The sequence below is a fragment of the Mustelus asterias genome, chromosome 22 (assembly GCF_964213995.1).
Source record: "Mustelus asterias chromosome 22, sMusAst1.hap1.1, whole genome shotgun sequence".
NCBI lineage: Eukaryota > Metazoa > Chordata > Chondrichthyes > Carcharhiniformes > Triakidae > Mustelus > Mustelus asterias.
In genome coordinates this window covers 59,354,143-59,367,751 of record NC_135822.1, presented here as the reverse complement: position 1 = coordinate 59,367,751, position 13,609 = coordinate 59,354,143, and the positions used below count along the sequence as shown (strand labels likewise).

At 42.3% G+C, this 13,609-nt stretch overlaps 1 protein-coding gene across 1 annotated transcript in view; it reads left to right on the top strand.

The window, feature by feature from the left end:
• Positions 1 to 13,609, top strand: part of LOC144510095 (histone acetyltransferase KAT6A-like) — a 160,474-nt gene that overhangs the window by 78,005 nt on the left and 68,860 nt on the right. Inside the window, exons 4-6 of the mRNA XM_078239364.1 lie at positions 5,883 to 5,998; positions 10,955 to 11,036; positions 13,225 to 13,357. Coding sequence (XP_078095490.1) covers positions 5,883 to 5,998; positions 10,955 to 11,036; positions 13,225 to 13,357 — 331 coding nt within the window. The remainder of the gene's footprint in view (positions 1 to 5,882; positions 5,999 to 10,954; positions 11,037 to 13,224; positions 13,358 to 13,609) is intronic.

Here is a 13,609-nt window from a genome sequence, read left to right as displayed (position 1 = left end):
GTTTTGTTTTCCTCATACTGCGCCTCCATTTCTAATTTATTCATTCATAACTTCAATCTATCCTTGTTCCTTTACTTGCCTTCAAATTATAATCCCCTGTGACAGAGATGGTGGTTCAGAGAGCTAAAGAAACATTGAAGCTTCTCTCCTTGAGTATTGGTTTAATGGCTATCAAGAGCCATTTATATCTATTTTTGCAGAGTTGTTCTTGATGAGGTTAAAATTTTTGGGCAATAAAAGTCCTGATTCCTGGATCAGTGTTTGGGATTGGTTGGGAGAAGGGAATCATAGAAATCATAGAAATCATAGAAACCCTACAGTACAGAAAGAGGCCATTCGGCCCATCGAGTCTGCACCGACCACAATCCCACCCAGGCCCTACCCCCATATATTTTACCCGCTAATCTACGTATCCCAGAACACTAAGGGGCAATTTTAGCATGGCCAATCAACCTAACCCGCACATCTTTGGACTGTGGGAGGAAACCGGAGCACCCGGAGGAAACCCACGCAGACACGAGGAGAATGTGCAAACTCCACCCAGACAGTGACCCGAGCCGGGATTCGAACCCAGGTCCCTGGAGCTGTGAAGCAGCAGTGCTAACCACTGTGCTACCGTGCCGCCCCATTGCGAACAAAAGCAGAACGGATAGAACATCCTGATGATGGGCAGGAGAGTGGATCAAGTGGTGACCAGCGATTCATACAAAACGCGCACAAGAATTTGGAGCAGGGGGTAATGTGTCTAACTCCGCCTTAAATGTATTCAATGACAGTCTTGCTGGCCTCTGAGGAAGAGCATTCAACAGACGAACCAACCCTCTGAGAGGAAATATTTCTCCTCATCTCCATCTCAAGTGGGAGACCCCTTATTTTTAAACTGTGTCTCCTAGTTCGAATCTCTCTCACCAGTGGAAATAACTGCTTACCATCCACCCTGTCAATTTCCCCCAGGATCTTGTATGTTTCAATAAAATAACAGCTCATTTTTCTTAACTCCAGTAGGTACAGGCCCAAGCTGTCCAAAGTTGTCTTAAAGATAACCCCTTCATCCCAGAAATCAGTCAAGTGTGCCTTCTCTGAGCTGCTTCAAATGCAGCTGTATCCCAGTACTCTAGATATGGTCGCACCCACACTCTGCACACCTGAAGCAAAATGTTTTCACTTTTATCAAAAGAGAAAACACTGGACAATTTCAGCAGGTCTGGCAGCATCTGTGAGGAGATGCTGCTTTCAGATGCTGCCAGACCCGCTGAGATTTTCCAGCATTTTCTCTTTTGGCTTCAGATCATCCGCAGTAATTTGCTTTTATTTCTTATTTTTATGTTCCACTCTCCGAGTAATAACATGCTGTTTGCCTTCCTTGTAACTTGCTGTACTTGCACACTAACCTTTCGTGATTCACGTGCCACAGAATGCTGCAATCTCTCTCCATTTAAACAGTATAATGCTTTCCGATTCTTCCTGCCAGTGTGAACCAGTCCACATTTTTCCCACGTTATACTCCATATGCCAAGTTTTTTGCCTACTCACTTAACCCGTCCGCATACATTCACAGACTCCATGTGTCCTCTTCGCAAGCGCCCCCCCCCTCTAAGTTATGATTTAGGAGCTGGGCTGAATCTGCGGGCTGGGATTGGATAAATTGAAGCTGGCAAAGGGTGAGCAGGACAGGAGAGCTTGACTGACTGCATGGGTGCCATAACTGGGACAGTGAGGCAGCTTGGGTAGCAAACTATAATGCGCTGGAGCAGGAAAGTTCAAACAGATATGTCCAGCGGTGGGGAGCTGGAGGGGGTGGGGGGATTACAGGCCCCAGAACTGATGGGCATCCTCTGGAGGAATCTTCAACTGAATTTGAATTAGAGGTGAAACATTTCCCTGGTAATGTGGAGCTGTGGTCAGAGCAGAGCTTGGCATTTGGAACATTGGGCGCCTGCAAAACAATTAATAATAGTTCAATTTAAACCAGGGGTGGGTGCTGTAGTTCTAAACTGGTTCTTTCCATTTGAACATCGAAAAGTCACGGCACAGATAAATAGGAAGTGCATGTTAGATGCAGGATACACATCATTTATTTGCTGGGTCTCCATATACAAGGAAGACTGCTGTTTCGTTCTGCTTGATTGGGTCCTTTGTTAGAATGTGTGACTTAAATTGAAGCAATAAAAACATTCCGATAACCTACTTCAGTCGCAGGGGATTTGCGTGCAGCTCTGGAGATGCAAGTTATCTGTTACTTTCATAACTCTATGTTTCTTTCAAGCCCGCAGAGCTTGCATCACTAGTCTTTTTGTTTGCCTATGAAACATTTTATTCTGCTTCAACCTCGTTGAATGATACAGCCCTAATTCAAGTGAAGATGTCAGTTTATGTTGCTCCCTCATGATTAACCCGAGATGAATGCAGCAACATATTCCTGTTGTTGGAAATCACAGGCTGGAATGTTGGAACATTTTATTTGTTGATCAGTACTTTTGCCTTCTACTCTTGAACAGATTCAAAGTAAAGTAACTCTTCAAAGAGATCCTTTCTGAGAAATATCATGGTTTTATTTCACCATTGTATGATTGGAGGGAGTCATGATATAATAGCAGCATCACTGGACAAATAATTCCAGAAGTCTAACGTGGGTTCAATTCCATCACAACAGTTGGTGGAATTTAGATATAATTCATAAATCTGGAATTAAAAGCTAGTCTAATGATGACCAGATAACCATTGTTGAAGTTGTCAAAACCCCATCTGGTTCACTAATGACCTTTAGGGAAGGCAACCATCCTTGCCTTGTTTGGTTGATTCATAAATGCCTTCTGAAATAACCTAGCAAGCCAGTCAGTTGTGTCAAACCACTAAAATATCTAACAGGGATGGAACTGGACTGACCTGGCACCAACCTAGGCACTGGATACAGCAACAGCACACCCAGCCCTGTCAACACTTCAGAGTCCTCCTTACTAATATCTGGAGGCTTGGACCAAAACTGGGAGAGCTCTCTCTCAGATTACTCAAGCAACAGCCTCATGGAATCATACCTTGCAGGCAATGTCCCAGACACCACCATCAACATCCTTGGGTATATTAGATCCAACCATCTTGAGCTGTTTCATCAATGATCTTCCTTCATCAATGACCGTCCTTCCATCATGTCAGAAGTGGGGATGTTCACTGATTGCACAATGTTCAGACACCGAAGCAGTCTGGGTTCAAATGCAGCAATATTTGGATAATATTTAGCTTGGGTTGATTAGTATTAGCGTCAAGCAGTGACCATCACAATCACTCGAGAATCTATTCAACTTGACATTAAATGGTATTAGTGCTGAATTCTGCACTATCAAAATCCTAGGTTACCACTGACCAGGGACATATGAACAAATTAAGAACAGTACACATTAAGAAACTTAGGCCTCTGGCTCCTTTGAACCTGCTCTATCATTCAGTAAGAACATGGCTGATTTGATTTTAATCTCTACTTGGTATCACTCCCAGTAATCTCTCTTGTTTACCAAGAATCTATCTAGCGCTGCCTTAAAGATATTCAAAGACTCTGCCCCCGCTGCCTTTTGTGGAAGGGAGTTCTAAAGACTTGCAGCCCTCTGAGAGAATTGTTTTTTTTCCCATCTCTGTCCCAAATCCCTTCCTTTTAAACATTGGCCCCTAGTTCTGGATTGTCCTACAAGAGGAAACATCCTCTCCATATGGTCAAGATCCCTCAGGATCTCAGATGTTTGAATCAGCTTAACTGGACTAGCATGTAAATACATTGGCTACAAGAGAAGGTCAGAGGCTACAGATAGTCGTTCATCTCCTGACTCCCCAATGCCTGTCCACCATCTACAAAGCACAAGTCATGGAAGCACAACTCGACAAAGAAAGTGATGGAATGCTCTCCAATTACCTGGAAGGGTGTAACTCCAACAACACTCAAGAAGCTTGACACCATCCAGGGAAAAGCAGCCCGTGTGGTCGCCACCCCATCCACCTTCTTCAATATTTACTTCTCCACCACTGACGCACAGTAGCAGCAGTGTGTACCATCTTCAAGATGCACTGCAGGACCAAGGCTCCTTGGGTAGCAGTTCCAAACCCGCGGCCACTACCATCTAGAAGAACAAGGGCAGCAGAATGCATGGGAACACCACCGACAAGTTCCTCCAAGCCACTCGCCATCCTGACTTGGAAATATATCGCCATTCCTTCGCTGTCGCTGAATTAAAATCCTGGAACTCCCTCCCTAAAATCACTGTAGATACCTTTACACCACATACACTGCAGCGGTTCAAGAAGTCAGCTCACCACCATCTATTTGAGATAATTTTGGATGGGCAATATATGCTGGCCTTGCCCACATCCCATGAACAAAGAAGAAAAAGCAAGAAGTAGCGATTTTCTGCCTCTCACCAGGAATATAGTTGGCCTTGCAGCTAGTATGTTTGTTTAGAACATAGAAAAAATACAGCACAAACAGGCTCTTTGGCCCACAAGTTGCGCCGGTCATGTCCCTACCTACCTCGGCTTATATATAGGCTTACCTATAACCCTCAATCCTATTAAGTCCCGTGTACTCATCCAATTTTCTGGCAATTTTTCACAACAGTTGTTATGGTGTCATACCTATTCCTTAGTATAGTTGGAAAAAGAAGTCTATCCATAGTATAGTTGCAGTGAATAGCTGATGGACATGTTGCTTTTCTTTTACGTTTCACTATTTCCACCTTCACCCTGCCCCAAGTATTTCAGAGCCCAATTTGTCATGATGTGCATAATAATAGTATCCACTGCTCCAGATCCCAAGACTTCGGTATCTCCAGAGCACCATCTCAATAATGCTATCCACTGCTCCAGATCCCAAGACTTCGATATCTCCAGCACCTTGTCGCCTACGTATTGCCTGGAGCATCTTTCATGTTACCTTTTGTTGGATTCTGGTCTTAAAAAATGCAAAGCATGTTATTTAGTTTGTACTGAAATGTAATAATCATCATCCTGGAATTAAGATTTCAATTAAAATGTGGACACAATCATATAATCAGTTTTGAAGAAAAAATCTATTTGACTTGAAAGGTTAACTCTGTTTTTCTTTCAACAGATGCCGCCAGACCTGATGAGCTTTTTTTTTTGCTTTCAGAATTCAGAATTGCTTTTAATCACACACAAACCTGATATTACGCTCCAATTGCACTTGCTAATAGATTAATTTCAGCTATCATAAATTCTTGGTCATGATAATACATTAGATTAAAATATGCCCAATGACACACTGTATAAAGCCTCAGAATGTCCACTGGTATCTCCGTTTATATGTTCCGTCAAACACAAATCTGTCACACTTCATTACATTGGTAAACCAACCTTAAAAAATGGAAAAGCAGGCCAGTCATTGACCTGGAACTTGTAAGCATGTTCAATTGTCCTCTGACCTTAGTGGTTTACAAACAGTTACAGTTATTTGGATTTGTCCATTTGCATCACTTCAACACAAGGAGACTTGAGCACTGCCCTTAAAGGAACAAGCCCATGTTAACAGCTGAACCTTACAACTGTCCTGCATACTCTAGATTACACCACATCAGTTCTGCTGGCGTCGTTACATTGATATTGATGTGACTTTGCCCCTTCAAGTTCACATGCTATTCCAGGTGTTCAAAATCAAACCTTACATCGGTACATGTTGAGGATACTTGCTTTATTTTATCTTGACCTTTTTTTTGGTCGTCACTTTGCAGAACAACACATGCTACCCATCCACAAAATGGAGATAATAATCTCGATTTTCAATAACTTGCAATGATGCACATTCCATTTGAGTGACAGCTGTGTGTGTGTATGCTGTGAATAATATGGTCACAGTTTGAATGTCAGCTCTGCTGTGTTTCCAGGTCACCCGTCCTGTTTGAAATTCTCCCCAGAACTAACAGCTCGTGTGAAAGCCTTACGATGGCAATGTATTGAATGCAAGACGTGCAGCACCTGCCGGGACCAGGGGAAAAATGCTGTAAGTAGCCCATCAATCTATACGACACAAAATCCTTCAAGTTCACCAAAAAAGAAGTGAACAAAATAGTGCTGGAGTTGGTTCAATTCCCTGGGGCACCCCTCATGTTGCGAGTTACTGCAATGAGTGGAACTCATCATGAATCTCTTGTAATATACATTGCACCCTTTTATAAAGTGCTTTAACCTGTTCTGCATGATATTCTAAAGTGCTTCACATACAATTAATTAACTTGGAGTGAAATGATTGCATTTGGACAAGCAACCACAGTTGCCAACAAAATCCAATAAATGACCAATTAACCTGTTTGTGTCAGAATTAATTAAGAGAGTGATGTTGGACAGAACATCACAAGAATTTCTGTTTTCCTTTCGATAATTGCATGAGATCTACATTATCCACCTGAACATGTGGGGAGGATGCCATTGGACATCGCTTCCAGTGCAGTCCTTCTGTACTGCATTGAAGTATCAACCCTGACGTGTACACTCACCAGCTCACCTTGCTGCCCAACTTGTGAATAACACCAACCACTTGCCGATTTTATGTCATTGCCATCTTTGTTGCTCTGAAAGTTATTTTGCTCATTGTCTGCTGTGTTCAGAATTACTATTATTGGATGCTTTTGAAGGTTTTTTTTAAAGAAAAGCAATCTCTCAACTTTCAAAAAACAAGTGGAATAGTTTTTGGTTTTGAGTTGGGTTTGATCAGTGCGTCTGTAAAATGTTGTACTTTGTTCACTTGACTCTGAAAGTCACTCATAGACACAGTTGCAAACATCTACTCTTCAAACTTGATTTGACCAAACAAACGGTTTTGAGTTTGACAAGTGAGTGGGGTGTTGGTTGATATTGGTGTTGGTTGATATTGGTGTGGTTGATATTGGTGTTGGTTGATATTGGTGTGGTTGACATTGGTGTTGGTTGACATTGGTGTTGGTTGACATTGGTGTTGGTTGACATTGGTGTTGGTTGACATTGGTGTTGGTTGACATTGGTGTTGGTTGACATTGGTGTTGGTTGACATTGGTATGGTTGATATTGGTGTCAATGCCTTCTCAATAATGTTATTAAGGTTTCTTCATGTCAATTACATTGTTACGGGAAACAGGTGATAGGTATTTGGACACAAATGGCGGATAGATAGGATGCTATGGGTGAGGAGTGTTGACACCAGCCAAAGTCAAATCAACTCTTTCAGCAAGAAAAGGCTCTCTGTCATCGTCTTGACTTCACCAACTGGTTTGAATCCTGTTAGGCACTGATGCTGATAGTTGTGACACGGTTTGACTTTAGAATTTAAAGCAAGAAGCTTTATGCGCCACACAGAGTGCTTGATTATTTGCTTTTATTTGTATCAATGCACGAAGTACATCTGCCAGAAACACTGTTCAGATCTGGCATCAAACATTCATTTGCTTCTTGCTCAGGATATTTGAGAGTGATCAGAGCAATTCATGCAATAACCTTTTGGACCAGGAAAAAGCCGTTAAGCTCAAGCCCACTTATTTCTCCCCCTTTTTTAATTGAATATTACTTGGTACCACACTGTACTTAGCCATTGATGGTCTTCCAGTGGTTGACTTGGGAGATCTTTAATACTTGGCTGAGCGTTATTGATCACTTTGTTCTGATACTCAGTCACTTTTTTATGGTCACATTGCTATTTTGTGATCCAAGTATTAAGGGCCATTTGCGGTAAGTGTATGCTAACTCAGCTTATTTTATATTGATTATTACATTTAACACCTTGCCTTGGGAATTTAAAGGTTGACTTGAGTGGTGCATTAAGATTTTTGGGCTTGGGAAACAAGTTTGAATCCAAGAAATTACCCTGAAGGGATTGAAATGGCAGCTGTCTGAAGGTGCGGAGCAGAACAGAGGAGAAAAGGAGAAATTGTAGCTTGGAAACCTGGTAAAGTGAGCAAAGCATCAAGGCTTGGAGCTTTTATTCCAGTTCTAATTATCATTGTTCTTCAGAACAATGGTTTTCCCTGAAAGGAGTAAGCTCGGAGAGATAGAACAAGATGTTGAATATCTGGTCCCTGAGAGCACAGAAGCCAGAAATTCAGTCGGGGATTTCAGGTGCTGGCAAAAATATGAGAGAATAAGCTATGATCTTTTGTTCTCTGTCATCTCTTTCTAAATAATGTACCAATGTATACGAAATAAAAAGATCACCGTTAAAGATAACACCAAAATGATATTGAATTTGAGAAATGGTTGTGATGATGGCTTCAATGCAGAATAGTGTTTTTCACTGCAATGTGTATCAGAACTGGCAGGGTCAGATACTCCTCTCCTTTCCCCTCCTCCAGTCCTTTGGGATCGAGGATGTTTTGCTTCCACTTGGATTTGATGGGCTCTGAAAAGTCAGTGCACTATCCACAGACTCTGCCACATGCGAGGCAGGTGATGCTTGCAGGGTTGGGCAGCTGAGGTGTTTGGAGGTTTGTGTGCTCCCTCTGTTGCAGTGACTTAATCTCTGCACGTTCCCGACAAAGTCTCTGCATGTTGGGGGCCTTCCTGTGTGAAGCGTCTTCGTTTTGGCCGTTCGCGAGCCAGAGCCTGCTACAAAGCAGGCAGGGAAGTTTGACCTCTTAGGATGCTTTGCTGACATCGCTAAAGCATTGCCATGGTCCTCCTGGGGGGTTTCCTTCTGAGTGGAGAAATTGCTTCAGGAGTCTGATGTAGGTGTACGAGCTACATATTCTGACAGGCGGAGGTGATTTTGAATGATTTTTAAGTTAGTGTCTCGATACTGAGCAAGTTGGCTTGGGAGAATTGGTCAACCTTTCCTACTACTGGATTTGGAGGACCTTGCGAAGGTATCACTGGTGGTATTTCTCCAATGTTTTGAGGTGTCTGTGCAGGAAGTCTAAAGTCACCAATGCATAAGGGGGAGTAGGTATTATTGCTGCCTGGAAAACCTTGACATTATTCTCGGGTTTGAGATCCTGGTCTCAAATACTCTTCCTTGGTCAGCTGAAGGCTGAGTTGGCACATGAGAGAAGATAAATTTTGGATGTGTTTGCCTTTGGCGAGAAGATGCGACCAAAATATAGAAAATGGCCTACATTTCATGCAACGTCATTGTTGATCTGAATAATGGGTGGAGATGTTGTGCTGTGGAGCTGGTTGGAAGAGGACTTTTGTTTTCCAGGTGTTTAATGAAAGACCCATTTTCTCATGCTTGGAAAAGGAGTTGGCAATGACGTGGAGCTCAATTTCTGAGTGAGTGCACACATGATCATCCTCTGCAAACTGAGTGTACCTCTATTACTGAGGTTGGAGTGTTAGAAACTCTTGTCTCCCTCACAAAGGATTTCAGCACCTCTTCTCGAAATTAGCCTCGGCCCCAGCCAAGAGCAGTACACAACCACCCAAATTCCACCGGCAAAGTCTTCAAAATAGTACATGCACATCTGTAGAACCTCCTCAACTCTGCTGGACAGCCCGGATGCCACAGATCCACTAATGATTATCTTCAAGTAACAGAAATGGCTGCAACAACTGTATATTTTACTATTCTCAGTTTCTGGATCTAATCTCCATCTTTTTCAGCCGGCCTGAAGTGTACTACTGGAATCATCACCTGCATTCTGGTGGCTCACTCCTTTTGTATATCTTCAAGCAGTTTGTCTCCCAGAAGCTTTGGTTCTCAATCCCAGTTTCGCCTTTGTTTCCTTAGAAACTGGAAGGATCAGTTCCCTTTTCAATTAATGTCTGTCTCCAAAACATTTTTGACAAAGCTCTGAAACCACGGATTCCATCACGCTTGCTTAACCCCAGTCTTCACTGTGGTAGGGCTTTTGGTAAGGATCACAGCTTGTATGTCATTCTGTACACGCTGAGGATGGGTTCAAATTTCCGAGGCCAAGATAGAGTCAAAGGTTTGTCAGAGATTGAAGAAAGGCCACGTATCCTAACCAGTACCAAGTGCTGTTCGTCCAACTCTCTGTGCTCACAACCTGCGAATTCGTTGCTAATCTGACAATGCCTCGGGTCCCTCCATTGCCTCACCTCCAATTCTGTTGGAGAATTCTGCTCCACCAATTCTGTCCTCTTGTGCAGCTATCATTGGCTGCCATGTCTTCAGTTGCCTTGGCTCTAAGCTCTGGAATTCTCTCCCTAAACCTCTCCTACCTTTCTGACGAGGCTTTTGATTTCTTGTACTGCTAGATTCTTATGAGCAGAAACCCACAAGGTGTGCGTGGTCAAATTAGTACCTTTACTGCAACAATATTTCATTTGATACAGGATTTTTAATTATTCTTTCACCAAAAGCTTCCGACTCTGAAAAAGGCTACAGATCAAATTTTGCTTGATAACACTCCTGCTATAAGTGCCTTGGGAAGTACTGCCGCATTAAAAGCACCATATAAATTAAAGTTCTTATTTTTGAGAAACAACTGTTTGTATTATGTATTGCCTTTAATGTAGCAGGGTTTTTGAAGGAGGTAGAGATAGATCAAAGTTTTGGAATCAGAGAGAAGGTGCTCAAGAGTACAGGGCTGTGGTCGAAAAGTGAATTCGTTTTTTATTAATAGCTGTGGTGATAGTTAATAAACTAATTCCTTGCTCCTTTTGGAATGCTCTGTTCTGTTTATTATTACTGTTTTGAAGTTGTAAAATGGATGTTGGCTAAGACTGCCTGCAAATTTTATGGCTTAGAAGCTGGCGATTACTGCTGAATTGTGTGTTAAATCTAAATGAGCTGGCCCTACAACACAAAACGGGTTCTTCTCTCCCTGGGTGCCTTTGGAAGCTTATACATTGTCCGGTGAAACTAATTGACATGGGCTGCATATTAAAGCATAATCTAAGCGTGGAACATTGTGGTATCTTTGAGCCTCTGGCAGGTGACAAGCTATTGTTTTCCTATCTGTTATTTCTTCAATATCACTTGCAAACTCATGAAGACGAATAATGATTTATACCACTGTCTCCCCTGTAGGATAACATGTTGTTCTGTGACTCATGTGACCGAGGGTTTCACATGGAGTGCTGTGACCCACCTCTCACCAGGATGCCGAAAGGTGAGAATTCTTCTCTCTGAAATACAGTTCATTAAATTGTGAAAGGTAGGACCCAGCACAAGAACCATCTCGCGGTAGATTCCCCTTCTTAACCTTGGGAACATTCTCTGCAGAGCTTCTCAAAGTAATTTTCTGCAAAAACATATTATTCTGAATGTAAACAAATGATTCAATATTCAAAAACACTTGAAGTAATGAGGAAGTTAACATTGCAAAGGGTCTTGTGTACCAGTGAAAGGAGCTATGATTGTAGGTTGCTGTACAATGCAGTATCTAATTAAACCTTAAAAGTACCTTTCACATTGGTTACAAGAGCAAGCAATTGCAGGTTTTAGGATATGGGTATGATGGTTTCGTAATCCAGAGGCTTGGGTGTATCATCTGTAGGCACGAGTTCACATCCAGTCATGTTGTGATCCGCCTCGCTCACGAAAGTTCTTCAGGGGAAAATATAGGCTGCTCTACCTGGTCCAACCTAGATGTGACTCCAGATGTAAAGCAATTTGGCTGGCTCTTAATATCTCAGAAATGGCCTAGCAAGCCACTGGGTTGTATTCAAGAAGGTGGATCACTACCTCCTTCTCAAGTGTGATTCGGGGTGGCAGTAAGCATTGGTTTTGCCAATAACAACCACATCCCAGAATGCATAAAAAATGCCATCAAATGGAATACATTGATCACTGAGAACTGCCACTGGAATAAAATAGGTGTCAGAAAGGCTTGGACGTGCTGGATCCAAATGAACTTTTCAGAATTAAATCACCAGAGGGCATATTGAGGACAAGGAAAGAAAATTGGATATGCTGGAGCAAGAAGTTGGGTGAGAATTTGAAGTTGGTGACCAGCGTGGGTACTGGAACAAGAAATCAGTGGGTTCCAAGAAGGAGCTAGGCAGCTTCATGTTAACGTGGAATCGAGTGTTATTAGAAATGTTCCCTGGGAATGTAGTGGATCAAAACACTTTTCCTGAATGTGTTAATCTTATTATGTTGCAGAATCCAGGACAAATATATTCCATTAACCAAAGTAAACCATTAATGCCCTGCAGCGCCTAAGTATAGTGTCAGCAGTGTGGTGCAGTATCCAAGATGCACTGCAGCAACTCACCAAGTCCCCTTAAACAGCAGCTTCCAAACCAAAACCTACACATGGGCAGCAGATGCATGGGAACATCCCACCCGCAAATTCCCCTCGAATCCACAAGCAATCCTGCTTTAGAACTATGTCGCCAATCCTTCACTGTGGCTGGATGGAAATCCTGGAACTCCCTCCCTATCAGCAATGTGGGTGTACTTACACCACATAGACTCCAGTGGTTCAAAAAGACAGCTCACAGCACCACCTCAAGGACAATAACATCTCCTGAATGAATGTGAAAAATCATTGCTAATATATATTTCATTAGAGGTCCAGGAATAATAGCAACTGTTTGATTTGTGACATCAGGTAATTAGTTAATTCCAGATGTTTATGACATGTCTTAAACCCATTGATTCAATAATTACTTGATAATCACTCTGTTGTTATTATTCTTTAATTATTTAGCAGCTGCTCTGATAAACACTCTAAGGGTAAAATTGTCTAGTGTTGATTATTAATTGGGCTGTGCATTGTCAGTGACTGAAAATGGACAAGTGTAGACATAAAAGACTAGTGATGGTCTGCACATTCTCAGATCACGTGTCCGCAAAACACTAATTCTACTTGCCATCCTGAATCAGATGATCAGTCGGAAGCTGAAAGGAATCCCCTGGTGTACTACTGCACACACGTGGGCAGATCCACCGTCTCCTATTGACATCAGATTGATGGAAGCACCAGTGTTCAAGACTTATTCAGTGGTGTGCAGAATCCAGAAAAGCGCACCTGTTCTCAAAACAAACACTTGTTCAGGTTAAATCTCCTTTTGTCTGACTTGTAGCTAAAGTGGCATTTGATGCGCAGGATCCACACTTCACGAGAGGTTGAACCCTGAATCCTTTTGTAGCTGGGGACTTCTATTACCAGATTAGACAGGAAGGAGAAATACTTGCAAGCAAATACTCATTGACACGTTGCTCTCGAAGATTGCAAGCAGTCTTGTCTTTGCCGTACTTGAGATAGTTCAAAGCATGAATTTTGGTGGATAAGAGAAGACCAGCTTGTGATAGGTCAAATATTTAGTCCTTGTTTTTACCTTCCATCACAGGCATGTGGGTGTGTCAGATTTGTCGACCACGGAAAAAGGAAAGAAAACTGTTACACAAGAAAGCTGTACAGATTAAACGACGCTACGCGACAGCAATAGGGCACTCGAAAAACAGATTAAAGAATAAGACAGTGTAAGTATTTCACAAAATAAATTATTGTTTTTTGACTGACCTCTGATATGATGCCAAGGAAGAATGACATTCAGAGGATGCCAGGCACTTCGTCACAACGGGAGTCAGACTCATGAATAAGGCTGAATTGAGTGTTCCTTGGAACCGAGATTGCCAACTCTGGTTGGACGTTCTCTTGTCGGTTGACATCTACAGCAAAGATGTGTCATGTACCTCTCCTCATTTGTACCTGGGGTATAAAAAGGCAATATT